General features: G+C 43.8%; 1 protein-coding gene across 4 annotated transcripts in view; it reads right to left on the bottom strand.

Annotated features, from left to right (window-relative positions):
* The window catches only part of PIEZO2 (piezo type mechanosensitive ion channel component 2), a gene marked incomplete at its 5' end in the record, with an annotated part of 352,743 nt that overhangs the window by 98,962 nt on the left and 226,537 nt on the right, over positions 1-27,244 (bottom strand). For all 4 annotated transcript variants that reach the window (XM_079717696.1, XM_079717698.1, XM_079717697.1 and 1 more), the window contains 5 exons: positions 768-913; positions 1,506-1,644; positions 2,580-2,618; positions 5,426-5,545; positions 8,921-9,083. In XM_079717696.1, coding sequence (XP_079573822.1) covers positions 768-913; positions 1,506-1,644; positions 2,580-2,618; positions 5,426-5,545; positions 8,921-9,083 — 607 coding nt within the window. The remainder of the gene's footprint in view (positions 1-767; positions 914-1,505; positions 1,645-2,579; positions 2,619-5,425; positions 5,546-8,920; positions 9,084-27,244) is intronic.

The following is a 27,244-nucleotide window of genomic DNA, read 5'->3' as shown; positions in this document are numbered from 1 at the left end:
TATCATTTACGGTGTTCATGGGATCTCACTACTGGCCACAAAATTTGAAGACTTTTGTGTTAAATAAGTTTCTCAAAATAAATTAGCTTTCCCAGTAAAATCTGTTTTTAGGAAGAGCAGAAATTGGCCTTCTTTTATATCCTGTCTCTGGTCCCAAGGACGATTTCTGAAGCTCTGATGCTGGAGATGGAGCATGCTCCTAGCGGTGAGCAGAAACGCAGGTAAACTGGGAGCTCACAACCAGAAGAAGCCCTCGGGGACTCAGTGCTTGATGCTTAGATCAGTAAACATTTGTTGCAGCTCAAATGAAATAAAGTCTCAAATCTAAGACAAGCTGTGACTATAACCCTCATTATCTGAAAGAAATAAAAGTGGCCTTTGTTAATCGTGAACACCTTCAATGCCACTTAGAAAAACTACCCATATGTCCTTTTAAATCAGCAAAATAGGGGACAGTCTGACTTAGGCTAATTTGAGAGAAAGGTATTCATATTTAAAAGGAGGCTAGCTAGCACAGAGGAGGACATGGTTTTGAAATCTATAATATAAAGGGCCCATGAGAAATTACCATAAGCAACCATTCTCTGCCAAGACATTGGGAAGGTGAAGACATCGGTGCTGGCGGGAGGAGGTGGTGGGGCTTGGAGCCGGCGGGGTGCAAGCACTGCTCATCCCTCCAGCACTAATTTTGTGCCCAAGGACAGGACACAGAGCAAGATATAGGGGCAGAATCCAGGCAGAAGTTAAGGGTTCTCGTAGGCACGCACCATCATAGCGATAAGGGCACAGATGTAACTCTGCTTCATGATGAACTGGAACACAGAGACCATGGCATGGACTTTGACACTCCTTTTCTCCTCATAGGCCTTCTCCTCCTCAAATTCTTCATTCTCATCTTCTCCCTCCTTCTTTTCTAGAGGGAGAGATTATTTTATATAAAAATCTATGCAAATTTGTGAATTTCACATAAACGTCCCAAGCAGTACAGAGCACGTATTTGTCATCTCCAGTAACAGGCAGCTTTCTTTCAACACAATAAACTTAGAGAAAAGGGAGAAAGGCCTCATCCAAGTTTCGGGGCTCTTGATTTTTTTTATCAGACGAAAAGAGCTCTTTCTGAAGACATTCATCCACTAACCAGCAAAACTACTGGCCGTGATTATGCAATCAAATTACAGAAAGACTAAAACACACATATGCACATAGGTTTAACACTAGAAACAAGTTGACTTGTTTAAAATAATTTTTTACCTTTTATTTTTCAAAGTTTACCCCAATTAGGCCACTTATTTTGTACCCAAGGACAGAACACACAGAGCAAGATGGAGGGGCAACATCTAGGCAGAAATTAAGGAAATGAGCTTCATCAGACTGACCATGGAAGAAAGCAACCTCTGCTAGAAAAAAAAAAAAGGAAAAAGAACCGAATCCAATGAAGGATAAACCAAAGACAGATTCAGAGCTCCTGCAGGAGGATAAACCAAAGACAGATCCCAGCTCCTTACCCGGTGAGTCGGCGGTGGGCTCCCAGCGGTACTGTGGGGTGGAGTACAGGTCGGCCTTGGCGGGGCCGTTCTCCAGGGGAAGGCTGGGGTGGATGGTGTGGTAATCCACGGGGTTGCCGTTCACAGTCACCAGCAGGCCCTGCCGGGGGGGCAGGGCAAAAGCAGTTGTGACGGCAGCTCTGGTTTCCAGTGTGGACCTGCCTCCTTCCCTTCTGGTAGGTGGGCACACGGGATGGTGCAGAGCCGTTGAGAGGCTGAGCACTGTCGGCAGTGATGCCCACTAGCAAGACAGCCTTGCTCACCCCCTCCAAACCTACACCCCACAGAGCCATCACAGGACAAGGTAAACCTGACCTTGCCCACCTCTGCTGCACCCCAGGCTGTACCCCCCTCTCCGTCCTCCGTATGAAGTGTGAAGCCTGGAAAGGCTGCTGAGGCTTCAGGACCTGCTCTTGTCTCCTCTCCAGCCTCAGTTCATGGCCCCGCCCCCCAGCCATCCTCCAGCTACAGGAACTCCAGACTCGCCTGGGTCCTGGTCTGCAGCCCGAGCACTGCCCGGGCCCCCCTGCCTGCCCCACACCCCGTACAGCTCTCAGGACTTAGCAAATTCTCAGGTTAGACAGCAACCCCACAGGTCTCTACCTGATGCTGCAGCTTGCAATTCCCATGTTGCAGCACTCTGTACACTAAATACAATTTTCTACTCTTTTTCTCTCTGTCTCTTTAGCTTTACAATTTTTCATTTATGCATATACATATAAACATATACACGCACACATACATATGTGTGTCCATGGACATGCAAGACCTCTTACTCAAATCATGGAACAAGCAAACCCTCCACTGTGGCTTTTTAAAAGTTTAAAAACATTTTATATGTTTATACGCGAGCTCACGTTTTATGAGTCAGTGTTTTAACAGCAATAAACCAGATACAATTTCTGCAAAAAAATTATTTTAAAACGTATGGAAATTTTATAGACCATTAAAATACACTCAGAGGGGCTAATTTCATTTATGTCACTTTTACATCACTGACACACACAAAAATGAGAATTCTAAGGATATACTAACATCAGATGGTTTGTAGTCATCTTGAGCCATGGATAAAAGCTGCAAAAAGCAATGCAGGACAGCATGTTAATATGTGAGCAGAAAGCATCATGATGTTTATACACAGCTATAAAGTTGTACTACCCACATACCCATCCCTTCAACTAGCTGGATGCTAGTGTGTTAAAATTGCCATGCAAAATACAAAGGCATGAACAATGCAGCTAGAGGGTGCTGTTTTTATAACCCTTTCCAGTTTCACGAGAGTCAGTAAGCACTCATTAACCACATGACTACAAAAGCTGATTACGTTTTTTCAAGTGTTTTGTTCTAATAGAATTAGCTGCTTGGTTTTATATTCCTAGGACCCTTTGAGACGTCTGCAGAATTCTGAAAGTATTGAAATTGAAGTTTCATAATAAAGAAAATTTGATGTGCAGTGTGGGCTGGGATTAAGATTTGTGTGTTGTCTGCAACAAAAGAATTATGACCCGATTATGCCTTTTAGCTCTATTAGTGCTAAGGGTTTGGGGCTCCCCCCAGTAACAAGCATCTGCTGAGCTAAAGGTTCTCCCACTTTTTTGGGTCGGAACTCATTCACTTTCTTAAAAATCACTGAAGGTCCCAAAGAGTTTTTATTTATGCGGGTCCTATCCATCAGTATCTATTGTGCTAGAAATGAAAATTGAGGCATTAAAACTATTCACTTGTTAATTCATTAAAAATTGGAAAAAAACTTGTTCACATAAATAATTTTATTCAAATAGCTGTATTTTAAAAAATAGTGAAAAGAGTGGTGTTGTTTTACGCTTTTGAGTATCTTTAATGTCTGGCTCAAAAGAAGACAGCTGGGTTCTCATGTCTGTTTGCACGTTCAAACTGCTGTGATGTATTGTTTTGGTTGAAGTAGTTAAAGGAACTCTGGCTTCACCCAGCGATGCAGCTGGAAAAGAAAGAAGTATCTCAGGAGTCCATCCAGACTGTGGATCCTCTCCTTGGACCCTCTCCCAAACTCAAGACGGGTAAGTAACCGAAGGCGAGCTGTGTGTGGAATCAGTAAAGCCCCTGGAGGATCCTGAACCTGGACCGGGTCCTTTACCTACACACACGTTGTGACCGCACGTGCTGGTGATGTGCTTCTGGGATTAGACAGCTCCACTGAATACTGACACGCTGTACTGCACAAAATCCGAGTCTTCCAATGTTCTAATTTTCACTAAAAGTTCTCATTTTATCACTGGCAACAAAGGCTGTCAGTTGTTTGCCTTGAAGCGATGGACCACTCCACTCACTTTCCAGTAACTGCTGAATGTCCACAGCTGAACCACCCCAAACTGTCTGTCAGCTGTTCTTGCACGTCAACCTGGGCCGCGCACCTGCCAAGAGCTTCTCCTCCTCGAGGGGTCAGCACTTCAGGGGGACCTCCCCTTGTGTCATTCAGAATATTAAAAAGGTATGTGCCTCAAGGTTGAGATTTAAGAAGAGCAATGACTGTTCCTGGTTCATCAAGAATATTCTTAAGGGCTTCCCTGGTGGCGCAGTGGTTGAGAGTCCGCCTGCTGATGCAGGGGACGCGGGTTCGTGCCCCGGTCTGGGAAGATCCCACATGCCGCAGAGCAGCTGGGCCCGTGAGCCACGGCCGCTGAGCCTGCGCGTCCGGAGCCTGTGCTCCGCAATGGGAGAGGCCACAACAGTGAGAGGCCCGGGTACCGCAAAAAAAAAAAAAAAAAAAGAATATTCTTAAGTGGAACTGGCCTTTCTGCTTTGTTTTCCAAGGACATGACCACAGCTGCGGGGGTTCGTGCTGCTGCCTTGGATGGTGCTTTTGTACCATCAGAGCAATTGTCAACATAGTCCAAAGGCGAATGTCTTAAGTATTATTACAAAAATAGTTTCGAGCCTGTGGATCCCAGCAGGGGTCCCAGGAATCCCCAGAGATGGCCCACAGACCTCATTTTGGAAACTGCTGTGCTGTCTCTCTGGCTTAGTGACATGGCAGGACAGTTTGACACGTGTGATGGGAGGAAAGGGCCCCCGGAAACCCCAGAGGTCTCCGGGCACCACATCTGTTCCACGTGGCTGCCAACTCCCTGAGAAGATCATTCATTGTTTCCCTGTCTCTCAGTCCATGACAGTCAGGCATCAACTAGGACCACGTGTCTTAGAGAAACTCTTCCACCAAGTCAATCAGAGAATCTGCTCCTCGATTCCCAAACGTGCTGGGAAGCAAAGTGCTGACCCCGTCTGAGAATTGTATCTGTCTTCACCACATTGCAAATGGGCCATTTTAACAAGTCAGTGGCTAGGTTGTGTTGAAAATAGTGAACAAATGATGAAAAGATGAAGAATCACACAGCTGTGCTCCCGTCCCTGGCATCCACACTGAGGCCCCAACACAGCGAGAGGCTGCGGCTCTTCACATCCACACAGACTGGCCGGTGTCCCGAGTGGCCATGTGAGCAGTCATCGTCACTGCAGCAGCCACCCCGACACAGGGAACTACTCTCTGCAGTGCATCCCACCACCCAAGCTGTTACCGCCCAGGGCCAAGGGGGTCGCTTTGTTGTTTTTTGTTTAAATACAAAATTATTTTTTTAAATTAAGAACACACTCTCCCTCTTCCTAGGGTTAAGAGACTTCAGGGGGAAGCACTGAACTATAAAAGGCTGGGTCTGATGGAGCCTGAAGTTTCCTTTCGAAGCACTGGGTTCCCTTCTCTGAACACATGTTGAGCACTAAGACTTCCTCATCAAACTGCTCCTGTAAACTGAGCAATCTGGGTTTGCAGGTGGACTTACATGACCTGAATTCAGCAATATAATAAAAAGCAGCAAAATAAATGAGAAACCCTTTTCCTTGCGGCTTACTTTTCTCTCACCCGTGGGGTAGTGGGTCGCGTACCACAGGCTCCGCCTCCTCTCGGCTGTGATGGGGACGGGGCTGCAGGCCAGGGCTCTGTCCTCTTCCTTGGTCCTCTCTTCCTGCACCTGAGACACAAAAGAACTCACAGGACAGCCCTGCTCCCCGGAGCAGCCCCTCAGCGGCCTGGGAGACCAGACACAGCTGCCCATCTCTACCCCCATGTGATGATTTTGTAAAGTAACGTATACACTACATGGGCTTTTATCCAGACACTTTCAAAAATGGCCAAAATGCCACCCTGTAAACACGAAGCACAGCAGTATCGCTTGTTCCTGATCCCTGCTAAGCCCCATGAAATACAGGAACAGGCGCTCACGTTACGTCACTGAGCCTCCTTTGTGTATTCTAACCTGCAGGAGGAAGGGGCTGGGCTGGGTTCACAAAAGTCACACCTGACTGTGGAACCCAGCCACGGGAATCTTTAATGAAGAAGACATTTACGAAAAGCAGAGTCATCTAGAGCTTACACTCAACATTAAGCAAAAAGAGAGTTGATGCATAACACAGCTGCCTTGCCTAATGGGACCTTGGCCTGAATCAGACAGTTGGTCCAGGAGAGTTGATCGAGAGAAAAAAAGGATCAGAACACACTTGGTGGTTGAGGATGGTTCCCAACAAAGATGCCCCATAAAAGGGTACTAACACGTGTTGATATGGAGGCAGAGGGAGGGCACTTAGTGCCACTGCCCAATTCCCGGGGCCCAGTGCACACAGAGCACCCACGGGGAGCACCAGATGCCCCGGGGAGCCCATGTGTTACATTCACCTCCAGACACCTGCTTCTCTCTCTCTTTCTCAAACATATACCGTAGATTTTTACCGTAGAACTCACGTTTTCCATGAAATGTGCCAGGCCACCTGGAGCCATGATAGAACCAGGCACCTGCCCTCCATCAGCACCTTAGTGAGAAAGTCCCGTGTCCCAGCCCCACTTAAAATACAGACCCCTGAGGGTTGATGCTGTTGTGAATTAGGCCCTGTTCTCCACACACCCTTGCAGACGCTGTGGTTTGTGACCTGCTGTGAACTGTGTAGCCTGGACTGTCCACCCCAGAGGACCCGTGGCTAAGGAGGCCAAGTGTCTCCTGGGCCTGAGGGGCTGTAACAGCCCAGCAGCACCTGTGCAAAAGCTCCTGCCTGACACACCACGGAGAAAGCCAAGGGCACCTGGAACTCTTGTGAACCCGAAGGCCTTAAAGTCATTTCCATCGTTGGTTAAGACACTGTTCAGAAATAGTTTCCGTGAGATATTTTCATTTCTTTTGCACAGTTTTATGTGTGCATATACACATATCCACATCTGTGTGTTTGTGGCAGAAGTGAACACAGTACCACTTTAAGGGGTTTTACTGGCACACTCATATCTTAGAAGAGACTTGGAGGAAAAGGTAACAGAAGGTAATTGGGCTTCTCCAGGAGCCCTTAGAGCATTCTGTCACCACGTCACTGCCATCACTGGGTCCAAGGGAGAGGTGAGAGGGGTATATAAAGACACAGACCTACTAGAGAATGGACTTGAGGATATGGGGAGGGGGAAGGGTAAGCTGTGACAAAGTGAGAGAGTGGCATAGACATATATACACTACCAAACGTAAAATAAGATAGCTAGTGGGAAGCAGCCGCATAGCATGGGGAGATCAGCTCGGTGCTTTGTGACTGCCTGGAGGGGTGGGATAGGGAGGGTGGGAGGCAGGGAGACGCAAGAGGGAGGAGATATGGGAACATATGTGTAACTTTGTTATAAAGCAGAAACTAACACACCACTGTAAAGCAATTATACTCCAATAAAGATGTAAAAATAAATAAATAAATAAATAGAGTAAAAAAATATATATGCATATTAGGATATGCATATATGCATATTAGGATGCATATTATATGCATCCTAAAATCATACACTTGTGTGTTAGTGTGTGTATAAAATTCATTCCAGCATTACCCAGATGGTTTTTACCCTGGTTCAAAAATCTAGCTAATACTAAATCCTTGCACACCTATTAGAAATGTATGTTTGAACTGTCAATCAGCCCTATTAAAACCCTGCACTATTGAAGTGTCAGGTATGTAGTGACATGTTACTAAGTCCAGCTAAATGAGCACATACTTTGTTTTTGGTGGGATTTAGCACTAGCTATTCAGTTAGCGTCGATATTATTGGGCAAGTATTAAAATTGGACACAGTTCTATGATTCAGCCATAAAAGCCAGAGAGACCCCTGCAAACAGGGACGCCTGTGTGATCCTCTCACAGGCGGGAGGTGGGCAGACCCCCTTCCTGCAGGAGGCACTTCCACTGGGATGGATGGAACACACCTCTCAGGGTTTCACTGTGCCGACTTGGGCCTGCTCACGTCTTTGGGGGCTGCTTTTCCTCTTGCACAATGTACAGTCCCCCCGAGCGGGGCCTCGCACCTGGGCTGATGCTCTACCCCCAGCCCCAGGCCAGTGTCTGAGACGCTAGCTCTTGATAAACACTGGATGCCTGGCCGGCTGACCGCGTGGATGGAGCCTGGATGAGCAGACAAAGAGGGGAGGCGGGTGGGGCACCAGGGCCCCCGAGCTGGAGGGGCCGCATCGCAGGTGCCAGGCTGGTGTCTAATGTGAGCTCTGCTCCCCAGCACGTGGCCATGAGGTGAAATGCGGCAGCCCCATCTACACCACCTGCCTCCCTGTGTGCGGATCAGCTGCCTTACAGCTGAGCTTCTCAGGGTCACTTAGGGGAAGCAAAAGCAGGCTGGAGTTTCCTGTTACAGAAAGGGAAAAGAGAGAGGCCACAAGCCACCCTGGTCCTGTCCCCAAAGTGCCATATTCTACTAATAATCCCATAGGGAGCAACCCAGTCCTCAGCCCTGCCCCATGGTGGGGCCCCCGGGGGTTATGGCACCACCGAGAGCAGGGACATCCCCACAGCACCATCAGAGGTTGGAGGTCTGAGAAGATTTAGGCAACTCCAGTCGCCGTGGTAACAGGGTGTGTCGTCATAGAGACCCTAGCTTTGTCGGCAAACGTGGGCTTGAATCCGACATTTACTGTTTGGTAAATGTGTGATTTACCTCTCGAACCTCGTTTTCCTCATCTCTAAGACGGGTACAATACCTGTTCTTGAGAGTTATGCAGGGGATTGAATGAGATAATGTATGAAAACAACCTAGCACGTGGCCTGGCATTTAGTAAGTGCTCAATAAAAACGACACTTCCACTCCCCTCATCACCAACCATCTGAGCAGCCAGGGGTGAAGCTAACATAGGGAAGCTGGTCTTTGTCCTGATAGTATCTGTATTCAGTTAGAACTCTTGGCAGAAGCAAAATACTATAATAAGAACACTATAGTTATTTTGGCATATAGTACTAATTATCCAGCAGTTGACAGGAATGAACACTTTCCCCTGGAGTTTCCAGGCTAGTTTGCAGACAAGACCATGAAAACCTTTGATCCTTACAAGGGGCTCCTGTAGCCAGATTCGGATTAGAGTGGCCAGCGTGTAGTACATCACCAGCAGGACGATGGGGTTGGCATGGTGGTACCATGACAGGTCTGGGTTTGCTATGATCTTCCACGTGCTGGAACAGTCTGTTTGAATGACTGATTTGATACCAAACAACCTGTTTCAAAACAAAGAAAAATATTAAACAGATGCAACAAAGATGTGGGTCCAGTCAACAGAATACAAACAGCTGGTTTTAACACATTCATGAGCTAGTCCTAGGTGGATCCATCCCACTCTAAATACTTCATTACTCTTCTGTATATATAACTACATCTTTAAATAGTATCTGTGTGTATATATATAAAATATACACATAATATATGCATCCTAAAATCATACACTTGTGTGTTAGTGTGTGTATAAAATTCATGCCAGCATTACCCAGATGGTTTTTACCCTGGTTCAAAAATCTAGCTAATACTAAATACTTGCACACCTATTAGAAACATATGTTTGAATTGTCAATCAGCCCTATTAAAACCCTGCACTACTGAAGTTCAGGTATGTAGTAACATGTTACTAAGTCCAGCTAAATGAGCACATACTTTGTTTTTGGTGGGATTTAGCACTAGCTATTCAGTTAGTGTTGATATTATTGGGCAAGTATTAAAATTGGACATGGTTCTATGATTCAGCCATAAAAGCCAGATATTGTATATTAGAGTTTCTATAAGACATATTTCTGTCAAATTTTATTTATGGGCAATTTGATTTTTTCACAGCATTAAAATTATATTGTTAATTGTTAAATTCTGAAATAGATTTTTGTAATGTTGATTTCTACTATGTAATCAGATACATTCTGATTATATAACAGGGAATTGTGTAAATATGATTCATTCAGAAATTCATTTTATGCGAATTTTTTCTTAGAAGTAACTCTACAAAGTGAAAGATATGTTTACATGTTAAGTGAGTCTTACATCTTTCTATTGTACGTAGCTTTTACATGCAAACTTCCTTTAACTTTTACATCCCATTCTTTACTGTTACAAAGTTTTCCAGGACTATGGGTTCTCCACTTGTAAAACCTCTCAGAGCTACTGCTGTTATTATCACGAGGCCAGGGCAGTATTAGTGAACTGCCGAACACAGATTTTACAGAAAGCTACATAGAAAGTAACTTTCTTTGATTTTATCAGAAAAGAGTTATACTAGAACTTGCTCTTATCATAGATCTTTTCTCCCAGGTCCAGGCAGATTTTTTTCTGTAGTTAGCATTACAGAGAAAAATTTCCTGATAACAAAAGAGTTATGCCCCACTTAGAATGATGGAACATTCCAAAAATCGTTTTGCAGTCCTCCATTAAAATGCAAATTTCTTGTATGAAGTACACAGAACTGAAAGCTTTTAGATTTAGGATTAGACAAACTGGACAGTCTTTGGATTAACCTAAGTGACAGATTTCAGCTACTAAATCCTACTAAATCCTCTCTCTTCTCACCCCACACCTGGTATTTTTTTTTTAATCAAATTTTTTTAATTTAAAAATACCTGTTTTCCCCATCAGAAAGTTAGTGGCAATTTCCGCACTTATTTGTACACTGAATTATGTGTCTCTTAAAAAAACCCTGTATCACATCAACACCACACCTTCCCGTTGATAGTACAGCTCATTCCAATTGAGCAATCAGGCTTATGTGTTGTACCAGCAGTGTATAGACTAACAAACAAGGGTAGAAGCTATAGCATGTAAGACTGTTTTACCCTGTAAGGAAGTTTTTCTAACAGGGCTATGCAAATATTGTCAGACCTAACATCTCTCTTTCTCTCTCTCTTTAAAGAGTCTGGATACTATAGAGAGAACTCCTATACCAGATAGGAAGTTTGTACATCCTCTCTGGCACTACGATTCTAGGATGCCAGGAAATATCCAACTATTACTTCGTTTCCTTATCTTCTTATTGCAGACCTCCCGTGATCCAGGACTGCTTCTTGATATTGACAACACACAGAAAAGTGGTACCACAGCCCTCACCCTCCAGGACTCACTCTCAGTCTAAAGGTAACACTGTGATGTGTGAGTCTGGTGAGAGCAGGGTGTTCCAGAGACGCTTTCTGTCTGTGGGCGTCTGGGATGCGTGATGGGCGGGGTCTTCAGGAGAATGCTGGACGTCCGGACAGTCCAAAAAGGGTAGATAAGTAGGTGAGAGAAAAGAGAAATCCTGACAGCTGCTGGGCTGGGGAGGGGAGTCAGGGAGTGGCCATGGTGACAGCAAAATCTATTTCATTATTGATGCGTCATCGGATATTTATAGACTTCCTTCTATGATGATTCCCACTAACCATTCGAGTCTTCACAGTGGTCCTGGTCCAAACTGATTGAATAAAGGTATCTACATTGTTAAAATGTATCCATCACTAAAAGAACTTAAAAACGACTATCTCAAATCTCTCCACAGAAATGTCTCTTTGCCTGAGAAGTTACAGGGACACGACTATGGAGCAATGCATTCCATTTATTGCTTATTTACAGGCAGAAAGATAAAGATCTTCTCTTCTATGCATTTGGAAGATCCCTTTGGCCCAGTTCTAGCGGTGATGGACGCAAGTGCATCTGGTGGGCGGCTCACCGTCTCTGGACCTTCAGCTCCTTACGGAACCTAACAGGAGAAGGGGTGGGGACCGGTGCAAGCATGTGGACGAATCTTAAGACCTCACACCTCTTCCACTTCTCAGAGGATGGCTGGAGACAGGTCCCGAGTCACGGTCCACTCCCAGCAGAGACCCATTGGAGCCGGCACGTGCTCCTGCATGGGCGCTTGGCCTGTGCTCAGCTCTCTATCTCATGACCAGCATCCTCGTCCACAGGGCAGCTCTCCATGTCTCCTCCTGGACAATGGCAATCCGAATGACAGTCTCCGTTTCTCCCTCCTCCATGTTGGGACCGTCGCCAGAGTTACCGTCAGAGCGCTCGGGTTCAACACGTCACATTTGTTTCCTTATTTCCTGTCCTCCATCACCTGGAGAATAACCCCATGGCCCAGCCGGGTGTCCCCTGGCCTCCTCTCCCTGATCCCAGACACCACGACTTGAGCCTCACTGGACCATTTGGGATTTGCCATAAAATCTCAGGCCCTTTGGTTTTGCTATTTATTGATTTGTCCGGTTCTTTGAGGTAGCTGTGACTCTTGTGAGGTCACGGATGAGGGTGGTAGGACCCCGAGAGCCCCGCTGATTCCTTGGCAATGCAAATCCAGTCCAGCAGGCCAGGCACGGCTGCACAGAGTAGGCTGTCTCTCAGGACAACCACACTCCATAATACAGGCGTATCAGTGGGTCCCTTCTAGGTACCCCAACCATCCAGTACCGCAGGGGTCACCAGGATACCAGCAGTCCAGGAAGGCGGGATTGGATTACAGCCAGGACTACAGTCGGGGCCCTGATGTTGATTATGACAACTGGGGGGGTACGGCTGCAGGCACCAGCTCTTCATCCTCTCAGAGTCCAGATTTTCTTTACAGTCCATGTCAACTGAGAGTCTAAACCTGAACCCTCTGTTCCTACTCCCTACCTTGTTGTTGGGCATTCTCAATAGCATCAAGGCCTGGCTCCCTTGCCACCATCTCCAGGAAGTCTCCTACGATTTTTCCTGATTGAAATCAATTTATCCTGCACCGTGCATCCACGGCAATCGTTATCTGTAGTCATAGTTTTTATTCTATTAAGTTTATGTGCTTGTTTCTCTGTCCAGTTTGATTCTAATTTCTTCAAAAAAAGGACTTGGGTCCTGTCATCTTGCCTTGATGGCCATGCCTAGTATAGAGCAGGCTTTAAAGGGGTGAGCTTATTTAATTGAATTAAAAACACTAGGATAGGGAGCCGGAGGAAGATGGCGGAAGAGTAAGACGCGGAGATCACCTTCCTCCCCACAGATACATCAGAAATTCATCTACACGTGGAACAACTCCAACAGAACACCTACTGAACGCTGACAGAAGACCTCAGACCCCCCAAAAGGCAAGAAACTCCCCACATACCTGGGTAGGTCAAAAGAAAAAAAGAATAAACTGAGACAATAGGATATGGACGGGACCTGCACCAGTGGGAGGGAGCCGTGAAGGAGGGAAGGTTTCTACACACTACAAGCCCCTTCGCGGGCGGAGACTGCAGGTGGCGGAGGGGGAAAGCTTCGGAGTAGCGGAGGAGAGCACAGCAACAGGGGTGCGGAGGGCAAAGCGGAGAGATTTTGGCACAGAGGATCGGTGCCCTCAGGCACACACCAGCCCGAGAGGCTTGTCTGCTCGGCCACCGGGGCGGGCGGGGCTGGGAGCTGAGGCTCGGGTATCGGCTTTCAGTCGGAGCGCAGGGAGAGGACTGGGGCTGGCGGCAGGAAGAGAGCCTGAAGGGGTTAGTGCTAGCCCGGAGGGAGTCCGGGGAAAGGGTCTGGAGCTACCGGAGAGGCAAGAGACTTTTTTCCCTTTTGTTGCCTGGTGCGCGAGGAGAGGGCATTCCCCTCCCTCCCCTCTGCCTGAGTGAGCCAGAGCCCCCGAATCAGCGGCTCCTTTAAACCCGTCCTGTCTGAGCGAAGAACGGACGCCCTCCGGCGACCTACGCGCAGAGGCGGGGCCAGGTCCAAGGCTGAGACCCGGGAGTTGTGAGAGCAGAGACAGGGAAATCTCTCTGTGCAGCCTCCGAGGCAGTGGATTAAAGCTCCACGGTCCATTTGATGTGCCCTGCGTCTGTGGAGTGTATGAATGGACAGTGAATCATCCCAAATTGAGGAAGTGGACTTTGAGGACAAGATTTAAGACTTTCCCCCCTTTTTACAACGAATTATCCCAAATTAAGGAGGTGGACTTAGCAAGATTTCAGACTTCTCGCCCTTTTCCTCTTTTTACAACGAATTATCCCAAATCGAGGAGGTGGACTTGGAGAGCAAGATTTTTTATTTTTCCCCCTGCTCTCTTTTTGTGAATGTGTATGTGTAATCTTCTGTGTAAGATTCTCTCTGTATAGCTTTGCTTCCACCATATGTCCCAGGGTTCTATCGGTCCGTGTTTTTTTTTTTTCAATAATTACTTTTTAATTTTAATAACGCTACTATATTTCATACTTTATTCTATTTTACTTTACCTGCTCTTTCTTTTTTTCCTACCTTCCCTTCCTCCCTCCCTCCCTCCGCTCCTCCTTTCCTTCTTTCTTTTTCTTTCCTCCCTCCCTCCCTCCCACCCTTCTTCTTTCCACTTTCTTTTTCTTTCCTTCCTCCCTCCTGTCTTTCTTTCTTTCTTTCCTTCCTCCCTCCCTCCCTTCTTCCATTCACTCTTCCTTTTGCTTTCATTCCTCCCTCCCTCCCTCCTTTCTTTCCTTCTTTCTTTCCATCCTTCCTCCCTCCCTCCCTCCTTTCTTTCTTTCTTCCTTCCTTCCTTCCTTTCTTCCCTTCTTCCTTTCTTTCCCTCTCTCTTTCTTTCTTCTACTAATTCTTTCTTTCTACTTTTTCTCACTGTTATTCTGAGCCGGGTGGATGAAAGGCTCTTGGTGCTGCAGCCAGGAGTCAGTGCTGTGCCTCTGAAGCGGGAGAGCCAACCTCAGGACACGGGTCCACAAGAGACCTCCCAGCTCCACATAATATCAAGCAGCAAAAATCTCCCAGGGATCTCCATCTCAACACCAGCACCCAGCTTCAGTCAACGACCAGCAAGCTAGAGTGCTGGTCACCCTATGCCAAGCAACTAGCAAGGCAGGAACACAACCCCACCCATTAGCAGAGAGGCTACCTAAAAACATAATAAGGCCACAGGCACCCCAAAACACACCACCAGACGTGGACCTGTCCACCAGAAAGACAAGATCGAGCCTCAACCACCAGAACACAGGCATTAGTCCCCCCCACCAGGAAGCCTACACAACCTACTGAAACAACCTTAGCCACGGGGGACAGATACCAAAAACAACGGGAACTACGAATCTGCAGCCTGCAAAAAGGAGACCCCAAACACAGTAACATAAGCAAAATGAGAAAGCAGAAAAACACACAGCAGGTGAAGGAGCAAGATAAAAACCTACCAGACCTAACAAATGAAGAGGTAATAGGCAGTCTACCTGAAAAAGAATTCAGAATAATGATAGTAAAGATGATCCAAAATCTTGGAAATAGGATAGACAAAATGCAAGAAACAGTTAACAAGGACCTAGAAGAACTAAAGATGAATCAAGCATCGATTAAAAACACAATAAATGAAATGAAAAATACTCTAGATGGGATCAATAGCAGAATAACTGAGGCAGAAGAACGGATAAGTGAGGTGGAAGATAAAATAGTGGAAATAACTGATGCAGAGCAAAATAAAGAAAAAAGAATGAAAAGAATAGAGGACAGTCTCAGAGACCTCTGGGACAACATTAAACGCACCAACATTCGAATTATAGGGGTTCCAGAAGAAGAAGAGAAAAAGAAAGGGACTGAGAAAATATTTGAAGAGATTATAGTTGAAAACTTCCCTAATGTGGGAAAGGAAATAGTTAATCAAGTCCAGGAGGCACAGAGAGTCCCATACAGAATAAATCCAAGGAGAAATACGCCAAGACATATATTAATCAAACTGTCAAAAATTAAACACAAAGAAATCATATTAAAAGCAGCAAGGGAAAAACAACAAATAACACACAAGGGAATCCCCATCAGGTTAACAGCTGATCTCTCAGCAGAAACTCTACAAGCCAGAAGGGAGTGGCAGGACATAATTAAAGTGATGAAGGAGAGAAACCTGCAACCAAGATTACTCTACCCAGCAAGGATCTCATTCAGATTTGATGGAGAAATTAAAACCTTTACAGACAAGCAAAAGCTGAGAGAGTTCAGCACCACCAAACCAGCTTTACAACAAATGCTAAAGGAACTTCTCTAGGCAAGAAACACAACAGAAGGAATATACCTACAATAACGAACCCAAAGCAGTTAAGGAAATGGGAATAGAAACATACATATCAATAATTACCTTAAATGTAAATGGACTAAATGCTCCCACCAAGAGACACAGAGTGGCTGAATGGATACAAAAACAAGACCCATATATATGCTGTCTACAAGAGACCCACTTCAGACCTAGAGACACATACAGATTGAAAGTAAGGGGATGGAAAAAGATATTCCATGCAAATGGAAATCAAAAGAAAGCTGGAGTAGCAATTCTTATATCAGACAAAATAGACTTTAAAATAAAGACTATTAGAAGAGACAAAGAAGGACACTACATAATGATAAAGGGATCGATCCAAGAAGAAGATATAACAATTGTAAATATTTATGCACCCAACATAGGAGCACCTCAATACATAAGGCAAATACTAACAGCCATAAAAGGGGAAATCGACAGTAACACAATCATAGTAGGGGACTTTAACACCCCACTTTCACCAATGGACAGATCATCCAAAATGAAAATAAATAAGGAAACACAAGCTTTAAATGATACATTAAACAAGATGGACTTAGTTGATATTTATAGGACATTCCATCCAAAAACAACCGAATACACATTTTTCTCAAGTGCTCATGGAACATTCTCCAGGATAGATCATATCTTGGGTCACAAATCAAGCCTTGGTAAATTTAAGAAAATTGAAATTGTATCAAGTATCTTTTCCGACCACAATGCTATGAGACTAGACATCAATTACAGGAAAAGATCTGTAAAAAATACAAACACATGGAGGCTAAACAATACACTACTCAATAACGAAGTGATCACTGAAGAAATCAAAGAGGAAATTAAGAAATACCTAGAAACAAATGACAATGGAGACACGACGACCCAAAACCTATGGGACGCAGCAAAAGCAGTTCTAAGGGGGAAGTTTATAGCAATACAATCCCACCTTAAGAAACAGGAAACATTTCGAGTAAACAACCTGACCCTGCACCTAAAGCAATTAGAGAAAGAAGAACAAAAAACCCCCAAAGTTAGCAGAAGGAAAGAAATCATAAAGATCAGATCAGAAATAAATGAAAAAGAAATGAAGGAAACAATAGCAAAGATCAATAAAACTAAAAGCTGGTTCTTTGAGAAGATAAACAAAATTGACAAACCATTAGCCAGACTCATCAAGAAAAGAAGGGAGAAGACTCAAATCAATAGAATTAGAAATGAAAAAGGAGAAGTAACAACTGACACTGCAGAAATACAAAAGATCATGAGAGATTACTATAAGCAACTCTATGCCAATAAAATGGACAACCTGGAAGAAATGGACAAATTCTTAGAAATGCACAACCTACCAAGACTGACTCAGGAAGAAATAGAAAATATGAATAGACCAATCACAAGCACTGAAATTGAAACTGTGATTAAAAATCTTCCATCAAACAAAAGCCCAGGACCAGATGGCTTCACAGGCGAACTCTATCAAACATTTAGAGAAGAGCTAACACCCATCCTTCTCAAACTCTTCCAAACAATATCAGAGGAAGGAACACTCCCAAACTCATTCTACGAGGCCACCATCACCTTGATACCAAAACCAGGCAAGGATGTCACAAAGAAAGAAAACTACAGGCCAATATCACTGATGAACACAGATGCAAAAATCCTCAACAAAATACTAGCAAACAGAATCCAACAGCACATTAAAAGGATCATACACCATGATCAAGTGGGGTTTATTCCAGGAATGCAAGGATTCTTCAATATACGCAAATCAATCAATGTGATACACCATATTAACAAGTTGAAGGAGAAAAACCATATGATCATCTCAATAGATGCAGAGAAAGCTTTCGACAAAATTCAACACCCATTTATGATAAAAACCCTGCAGAAAGTAGGCATAGAGGGAACTTTCCTCAACATAATAAAGGCCATATATGACAAACCCACAGCCAACATTGTCCTCAATGGTGAAAAACTGAAACCATTTCCACTAAGATCAGGAACAAGACAAGGCTGCCCACTCTCACCACTCTTATTCAACCTAGTTTTGGAAGTTTTAGCCACAGCAATCAGAGAAGAAAAGGAAATAAAAGGAATCCAAATTGGAAAAGAAGAAGTAAAGCTGTCACTGTTTGCAGATGACATGATACTATACATAGAGAATCCTAAACATGCTACCGAAAAACTACTAGAGCTAATCAAAGAATTCGGTAAAGTAGCAGGATACAAAATTAATGCACAGAAATCTCTGGCATTCCTGTACAGTAATGATGAAAAATCTGAAAATGAAATCAAGAAAACACTCCCATTTACCATTGCAACAAAAAGAATAAAATATCTAGGAATAAACCTACCTAAGGAGACAAAAGACCTGTATGCAGAAAATTATAAGACACTGATGAAAGAAATTAAAGAGGATATAAATAGATGGAGAGATATACCATGCTCCTGGATTGGAAGAATCAATATTGTGAAAATGACTCTACTACCCAAAGCAATCTACAGATTCAATGCAATCCCTATCAAACCACCACTGGCATTTTTCACAGAACTAGAACAAAAAATTTCAAAATTTGTTTGGAAAAACAAACGACCCCGAATAGCCAAAGCAATCTTGAGAACGAAAAACGGAGCTGGAGGAATCAGGCTCCCTGACTTCAGACTATACTACAAAGCTACAGTAATTAAGACAGTGTGGTACTGGCATAAAAACAGAAAGATAGATCAGTGGATCAGGATAGAAAGCCCAGAGATAAACCCACGCACATATGGCCAACTTATCTTTGATAAAGGAGGCAGGAATGTACAGTGGAGAAAGGACAGCCTCTTCAATAAGTGGTGCTGGGAAAACTGGACAGGGACATGTAAAAGTATGAGATTAGATCATTCCCTAACACCATACACAAAAATAAGCTCAAAATGGATTAAAGACCTAAATGTAAGGCCAGACACTATCAAACTCTTAGAGGAAAACATAGGTAGAACACTCTATGACATAAATCACAGCAAGATCCTTTTGGACCCACCTCCTAGAGAAATGGAACTAAAAACAAAGATAAACAAATGGGACCTAATGAAACTTCAAAGCTTTTGCACAGCAAAGGAAACCATAAACAAGACCAAAAGACAACCCTCAGAATGGGAGAAAATATTTGCAAATGAAGCAACTGACAAAGGATTAATCTCCAAAATTTATAAACAGCTCATGCAGCTCAATAGCAAAAAAACAAACAACCCAATCCAAAAATGGGCAGAAGACTTAAATAGGCATTTCTCCAAAGAAGATATACTGACTGCCAACAAACACATGAAAGAATGCTCAACATCATTAATCATTAGAGAAATGCAAATCAAAACTACAATGAGATATCATCTCACACCAGTCAGAATGGCCATCATCAAGAAATCTAGAAACAATAAATGCTGGAGAGGGTGTGGAGAAAAGGGAACACTCTTGCACTGCTGGTGGGAATGTGAATTGGTACAGCCACTATGGAGAACAGTATGGAGGTTCCTTAAAAAATTAAAAATAGAACTACCATATGACCCAGCAATACCACTACTAGGCATATACCCTGAGAAAACCATAATTCAAAAAGAGACATGTACCAAAATGTTCATTGCAGCTCTATTCACAATAGCCCGGAGCTGGAAACAACCTAAGTGTTCATCATCGGATGAATGGATAAAGAAGATGTGGCACATATATACAATGGAATATTACTCAGCCATAAAAAGGAACGAAACTGAGCTATTTGTAATGAGGTGGATAGACCTAGAGTCTGTCATACAGAGTGAAGTAAGTCAGAAAGAGAAAGACAAATACCGTATGCTAACACATATATATGGAATTAAAAAAAAAAATGTCATGAAGAACCTAGGGGTAAAACAGGAATAAAGACACAGACCTACTTGAGAACGGACTTGAGGATATGGGGAGGGTGAAGGGTAAGCTGTGACAAAGCGAAAGAGAGGCATGGACATATATACACTACCAAACGTAAGGTAGATAGATAGTGGGAAGCAGCCGCAGAGCACAGGGAGATCAGCTCGGTGCTTTGTGACCGCCTGGAGGGGTGGGATGGGGAGGGTGGGAGGGAGGGAGACGCAATAGGGAAGGGATGTGGGAACAGATGTGTATGTATGACTGATTCACTTTGTTATAAAGCAGAAACTAATAAAAAATAAATTAAAAAAAAAAAAACCACTAGGATAAAGTTATACCACGAAGTGAGAGCAGGTGACTGCAGTCCTAGCACGAACAGAGACTAAAGGGTGGCCAAGTTCTTGCTTTTGAAGAAGAAAAAGAATGGATGGGAAGACATTGTCCATAAAGAACCCCAACATCCATGATTTCAGTGCTCGGTCTGGGAAATAAGAACACAGAATAAGGCAGAACAAGGCACCAGAGAACACTGTAACTTACTGAAGTCTGCTTGGGCCCTGTATTACAGATAGTTATTTCTGTTCTGTACGGGTCGCCAAAAAGAATCTCGAACTTCCCCTTCAGGATGGATCAATCAATACATGTATGGTTAAGAAAAAACACTTTTTTTTTTTTTTTTGGCCGTGCTGCTCAGTATGCAGGATCCTAGTTCCCTGACCAGGGCTCGAACCCACGCTCCCTGCAGTGGAAGCGTGGTGTCTTAACCACTGGGTCGCCAGGGAAGTCCCCAGAAAAAACACTTTTCTAAAAAACCTGAGAGTCCAGGTTTATAATTAGGAAGCAATAAAATATTTAAACATCAAATAGGCACAAAATATGGAGCAGCCTGAATGATTCCTTCAAGAGCCTACAACTGCACTTCACTCTGAAGTTTTTGATAAAGTGGGCACCGCAGCTACAGGAAGGGTCTCTCGTCACATCACTTCCACTCCTCTTCCTCTGGCAGGGAGCACAGCTGTCTCTCCACCTCCCGTGGAGCACTTGCTTTGCGATTTTTCTCTCCTTCCAAAGCACTCCTAATGTTTGACAGCACATGGTGGCTATGACTTGGTTGGGTATTCGTTTCTACTTGCACATGTTGGCAGATTCACAAAACCTCCACTTGTTTTCAGGTTCACTCCAGACCACATTCGCTCAGTCTCTGGTAATACAGAAACCCAGCCATTCGCAAGAAATGCATAATACTGAAAATAACACCCCACTTTAAAACATTTAATTGTGGTAAAATACACATAACACAAAGTTTACATCTTCCATTTTTAAGTGTACAGTGAAGGGGTACTAACTACATTAACATTGCTGTACAACCAATCCCCAAACTTGTCATCTTGCAAAACTAAAACTCATCCCTGAGCTATTTGTAATGAGGTGGATAGACCTAGAGTCTGTCATACAGAGTGAAGTAAGTCAGAAAGAGAAAGACAAATACCGTATGCTAACACATATATATGGAATTAAAAAAAAAATGTCATGAAGAACCTAGGGGTAAAACAGGAATAAAGACACAGACCTACTTGAGAATGGACTTGAGGATATGGGGAGGGGGAAGGGTAAGCTGTGACAAAGCGAAAGAGAGGCATGGACATATATACAGTACCAAACGTAAGGTAGATAGATAGTGGGAAGCAGCCGCAGAGCACAGGGAGATCAGCTCGGTGCTTTGTGACCGCCTGGAGGGGTGGGATGGGGAGGGTGGGAGGCAGATGCTTGAGGGAAGGGATGTGGGAACAGATGTATATGTATGACTGATTCACTTTGTTATAAAGCAGAAACTAATTAAAAAATAAATAAATAAAAAGCATATGAGTAACCCAGAAAAAAAAAAAAAACTCATCCCCATTAAACACTAAACCCTCACCCCTCTCTCTCCCTCAGCTCGAGGCCACCACCATCCTACTTTATGTCTCCATAAAGACGATTACTCTGCATATCTTATAGACTATAAGTGGAATCACACAGTATTTGTTCTTTTTTTTTTTGCGGTACGCGGGCCTCCCACTGCTGTGGCCTCTCCCATTGCGGAGCACAGGCTCCGGACGCGCGGCTCAGCAGCCATGGCTCACGGGCCTAGCCGCTCCGCCACATGTGGGATCTTCCTGGACCGGGGCATGAACCCGTGTCCCCTGCATTGGCAGGCAGACTCTCAACCACTGCGCCACCAGGGAAGCCCAGTATTTGTTCTTTAGTGACCAATTTATTTCACACAGCATAATGTCCTCAAGGTTCATCCACATGGTAACAGGTGTCAGAATGTCCTTCCTTTTTAAGGCTGAATAATATTCCATTGTATGGATGGACCATATTTTGTTTATCCCTTTCTCCAAGGATGGAGACTTTCACCTTTTGGCTATTATCAATAATGTTGCCATGAACATGGATGCACAAACACATTTTCAAGACCCCATTTTCAATATTTTTGGCCATATACCCACATACCCTGTTTTCATCTGAGAATGTCTTTATTTGACCTTTATTTTTTCCACCTATACCCTTGGATATAAAATTATACCTTGATTTTTTTTCTCTTTCTTTCAGCAGAACCTGAAAGATGTTGTCCTCTTGTCTTTCGACTGGCATCATTTCTGGTGAGTAGTCTGTGATAATTCTTATTCTCATTCCCTTGAACATAATGTACTTTTTATTGTGATGCTTTTACTATTTTTTTCTATCACTGTTATTCAAATTTTAATTATATTGTGACTTGGTGTGGTTTTCTTTGTTGTTTGTTTAGATTGAATTTCTTGGATCTATGGGTTTATATTTTTCATCAAATTAGGGAAACATTTGGCCATTATTTCTTCTTTTTTTCTTTTTTTTCTTTTTAATTTTATTTATTTATTTTTGGCTGTGTTGGGTCTTCGTTGCTGCGCCTGGGCTTTCTCTAGTTGCGGCAAGCGGGGACTACTCTTCGTTGCAGTGTGTGGGCTTCTCATTGCAGTGGCTTCTCTTGTTGTGGAGCATGAGCTCTAGGCATGTGAGCTTCAGTAGTTGTAGCACACAGGCTCAGTGGTTGTGGCTCGCAGGCTCTAGAGCACAGCCTCAGTAGTTGTGGCGCATGGGCTTAGTTGCTCCACGGCATGTGTGATCTTCCCAGACCAGGGCTCAAACCTGTGACCCCTGCATTGGCAGGCAGATTCCTAACCACTGCGCCACCAGGGAAGCCCGGCCATTATTTCTTAAAATATTTTTTTGTATTCACATTTCTAAGACTCCAATTACACTTATGTTAAACCTTTTGAAATTATCCTACAGGTCACTGTGGTTCTGTTTATTATTATTATTTTTCAATCTCCTTTCTCTCTGTGCTTCAATTTGGATACCTTCTAAGACCCTATATTTAAGTTCACTGGTCTTTTCTTCTGTGGTGTCTAATTTGCTCTTAAGCCCATTTAGTGAATTTTAAATTTCAATTACGGTATTTTTTTTCCCACTGCTCCCACTTCCATCTGTTCTTTTGGTCCATCAATTCTTTTTTTTTTTTTTTTTTTGTGGTACGTGGGCTTCTCACTGCTGTGGCCTCTCCCGTTGTGGAGCACAGGCTCCGGATGCGCAGGCTCAGCGGCCATGGCACACGGACCCAGCCGCTCTGCGGCATGTGGGATCTTCCCAGACCAGGGCACGAACCCGTGTCCCCTGCATCGGCAGGCGGACTCTCAACCACTGCGCCACCAGGGAAGCCCCCATCAATTCTTTTTTATAGATTCTGTTCTTGTCTTCATGATGTTTGTATTCTTTAATCTTGAAAGTAATTAAAAGGGCAGGACAGGAATAAAGATGCAGATGTAGAGATGGACTTGAGGACACGGGGAGGGGGAAGGGTAAGCTGGGACGAAGTGAGAGAGTAGCATTGACATATATACACTACCAAATGTAAAACAGATAGCTAGTGGGAAGTAGCTGCATACCACAGGGAAATCAGCTTGGTGCTTTGTGGCCACCTAGAGGGGTGGGATAGGGAAGGAGGGAGGGAGGCAGAAGAGGGAGGGGATGTATGTATACATATAGCTGATTCACTTTGTTATAAAGCAGAAACTAACACAACACTGTAAAGCAATTATACTCCAATAAAGACGTTAAAAAAAAAAAGAGCTGCTTCAAAGAGTCTGCCATTTCTAGGTCAATTTTCATTGATTGATTTTTTTCTTGTTTTGCATATGTCTAATAATTTTCAACTGGATGCTGGACATTGTAATTTTCACATTAAGTGTCTAGATTGTGATGTTCTCCTTTAAAGCGTGTTGAATTTTGTTCTCACAGGCAGGTAAGTTACCTGGAGATCAGCTTCATCCTAGCAGGCTTGTTTTTCAGTTTCATTATGGCAAATCTATGTGGCTAATGACAAGACAGACATAAGGAGGTATATGATATAATGCACATAAAGCAATACCACAGAATTCGGCACGTAACAGCTGCTCAATAAATTCTGGCTTCTACGACTATTGTTGTTATTACTATGAAGTGTGACATGAATGTGGTTTATGCCAGAGTCACAGCTTTTTAATTAATACTATATTGTTATTGCTGGCAAATAAGAGTAAATAATGTCCTTCTTAAGATGGAGTAGAAAGACAGTCCCCCTCAGGGAATGAAGCTCTTCCAGGGTGGGAATATTTGGCACAGGTTGGGAGAGTCTGGGTGAGTGGCAGGAGGGTGTGCAAAATGTATGACATTGTGTTATTAATATTAGGTTATTCACCAAGAAAAATCTCTTTCCTTCATCCTGGTAATGGGATCAAAGGAAAGAGAAGAAGGCCACTGAGGATACTGACAATAGTAGACTGGTTTCTGCAAAACATAGGTTCTTCTGTTGTTTCATACATGTGCACTCTTACACACCCACAATCTGTATGTCTCTTGTATTAAACTGAGAAATATGCTTTGCAAAGAATGGCCCACAATTACTTTCTAAGTCAAGGAGAATGTGAATGAGGTGAGCTGCAGTCTTGTTCTGGACATAATGGGACACAGACTTGATGCTTCTGGTGGGTTTCATTTCAAAAGCCTTCACTGTCTTTGCTCTTATGACTTTCCAAGTCTAGAACGGGGAGTCTGTGGATTCAGTGATCCTCAAGGAGATAAAGAAGTTCCCTCAAAGCGGGCAAATAAAGAAGTTCCCTCAAAGCGGGCAAAACAGAAACTCCTGGGGTCACCTTTTCAACTGCACCCACCTTGTCTGCTCTCATCCTCCACCCCCACCTTCTGATACATCTGCCCGCAGAATGCCCCAGTGCCCTGCATTACGGGGTCAAGGTGGCAGAGCTGGTGTGTGTGTGGGACCAACCTTGAGAACGTTGGGTCAGCAAGACAGCTCGAGAGCCGCCAGCAGAGGGGGTCAGAATCTCCTCCTGATCCCAAACTCCATGGTGCAGTGAGTACCAGTAAAGGCCAAAAATCTAACTGCTGGCAGGGGGCAAACAGAATCAGCTTTACACATGAATAAAAGCAAGGAAAAGTTGTGAAAAAGGCAAGGCAAGTCAGATGTCCACAGAAAGCGAGGTCTGTGTTTCCAGCCCTTTTAAGGAATGTCCTGAACTTTAGACAAATGTCTTTGCTGGAAGGAGACTGAATCTACCTCTAAGTGATCCTCCCAGCAAGATGCTCTCCTGTCCATACGGCGTCCCATCTGGGTAAGGACAGACTGCTTTTACACATGAGTTCTTGCTACTCTGGCTTCCAACCCCCCTTCCCCCTGCATTGCATCATATGAAAAACACAGCCAATGTTTAATGTCTTTTTTCATTAGTTTCTTACTTATACTTTAAACACGTTTCCATGCCAAACTCATAGACACTTTTGAGAAATTGGAATCTGACCATTTCCGTACAACATTGTTTTCTTAAGCTTGGAAAAACTTTACATTGAGTCCCCTGGGCTCTGTATCATGGCTTTGAAGTCCTTTTTGGCACATGTGTGTCATAACAGTCTGCCAGTTTGCTGTAATTGGGCTTAACCCTACATGTGCAGAACGCTGTCTTCTAATAAAAGCATTCTGTCCATGGACAATTTTGCACCAGGTACAAGGTGTGCTGTCTTCAGAACACGGATAGTTGATGGAAACATTGAGACCATGTGGAAGGTCCTTCCCATTTCACTATTAAAGGCCCTCTACCCTTCTCTGATGTCACATCTTGAGTTCATAAGAGAATATTTATATTCTCTGAATGTTGTAGATTTATGGTCTACTTCCCGTGCCTGAACATATTTTCACCTCTGAGAGCACTGTGAGAAATGAGTCAGAACCAAGACTCCCAGGACCAGTTGGTTATCCTGTACAGCTTCTTATGACAAAACCAAGCTCAGCCCCTAAGCCCTGCAGCCTTCCATGCTGGGAGCATAAGAAAAAAAAAAAACAGCAAATGTGAGCACTTCTCTTACCCAAGAATATAACTTTCCCTAAGTAGTTATAATGTAAACATGGATTTAAATATCTCATTTTAAAGCCCTACATAGTTAATAACGAATGAAGTTATAAAAGCAGAGAGAAGGAGACCCATGCCAAGCACACAGTTCCTCCAATGAATCAGGTACTATGTTGAATGTCTTAGGCCAGCTCTGGTGGGGATCTGCTTTTGGTTCCATTATACATGCAGATTTCAGGCACAAATGAATGAAAAGGTACTTAAGTGGTGGGGCTTATGTATCCAGGTCTGCTGGCGTCAAATCACACCACTCCATTTCCCAGGTGCAGTAAGTGGTAAAATAAGAAAACCCCAACAGTATCAGGAATCCCTAAGGAAGGGGTATTAATCATCAGAAAGTTCTACTATAGGACACATTTATTAAATTTGTCCTTTTATGTGCTGAGTCCTGAGTCTTTTGGGCACTACAGTTAGTGCTGAGGATATGCAGGTAAATAAGATACTAACCCTGTCATCAAAGAGCACCCATGCTAGCAGGAATACTACTCAAATATGGTGGTATGCTTTTAGGGAATGTGCTCTGACATGTTCACCCACAGGAAAGTGGTTGTCAAGCTTTTCCTCCTGTAGAATTGCTTTGCCTAGATGGTGGGTGCAGAGAGATGACTTGCACCACCTCTTCCTGAGCATCAGAGCAGCAGGAGTTACCCCTGAAGGGCACAGGAGCACCTCACTGACCCCACAGGAGGGTATCTCACTCTCCAAGAGAGTAGTTGATTGTCTGCTCTTACATTTTAATTTATATGAACGGCACTAAAGAGAAACCTGCAAGCTGATGACCAAGGAGTTTCATTTAGTGCCACAAAGGTCAGAGAAATAGAAGGAAAAAGAGTGGATAATCCATTTACGGAGAAATGCTTGAACAGGGGAAAGCAAGAAATCTTCTGTAAGAAAAGTTGTAACTAAACTAAAGTTATTCAAGGAAGAAGCAAACATATCTGGAAAAGGAAACAATTGGCAGAAGACTAGCTAAAGCCCAGATCTTCTCCCTGTAAGTCCAGGTAAAAATGTTTCTATGTTTTTCTGGAATAAAGTCCTAAG

The sequence above is a fragment of the Hyperoodon ampullatus genome (assembly GCF_949752795.1).
Source record: "Hyperoodon ampullatus genome assembly, chromosome: 13".
NCBI classification, from domain to species: domain Eukaryota; kingdom Metazoa; phylum Chordata; class Mammalia; order Artiodactyla; family Ziphiidae; genus Hyperoodon; species Hyperoodon ampullatus.
This window is presented reverse-complemented; position numbering and strand designations above follow the sequence as displayed.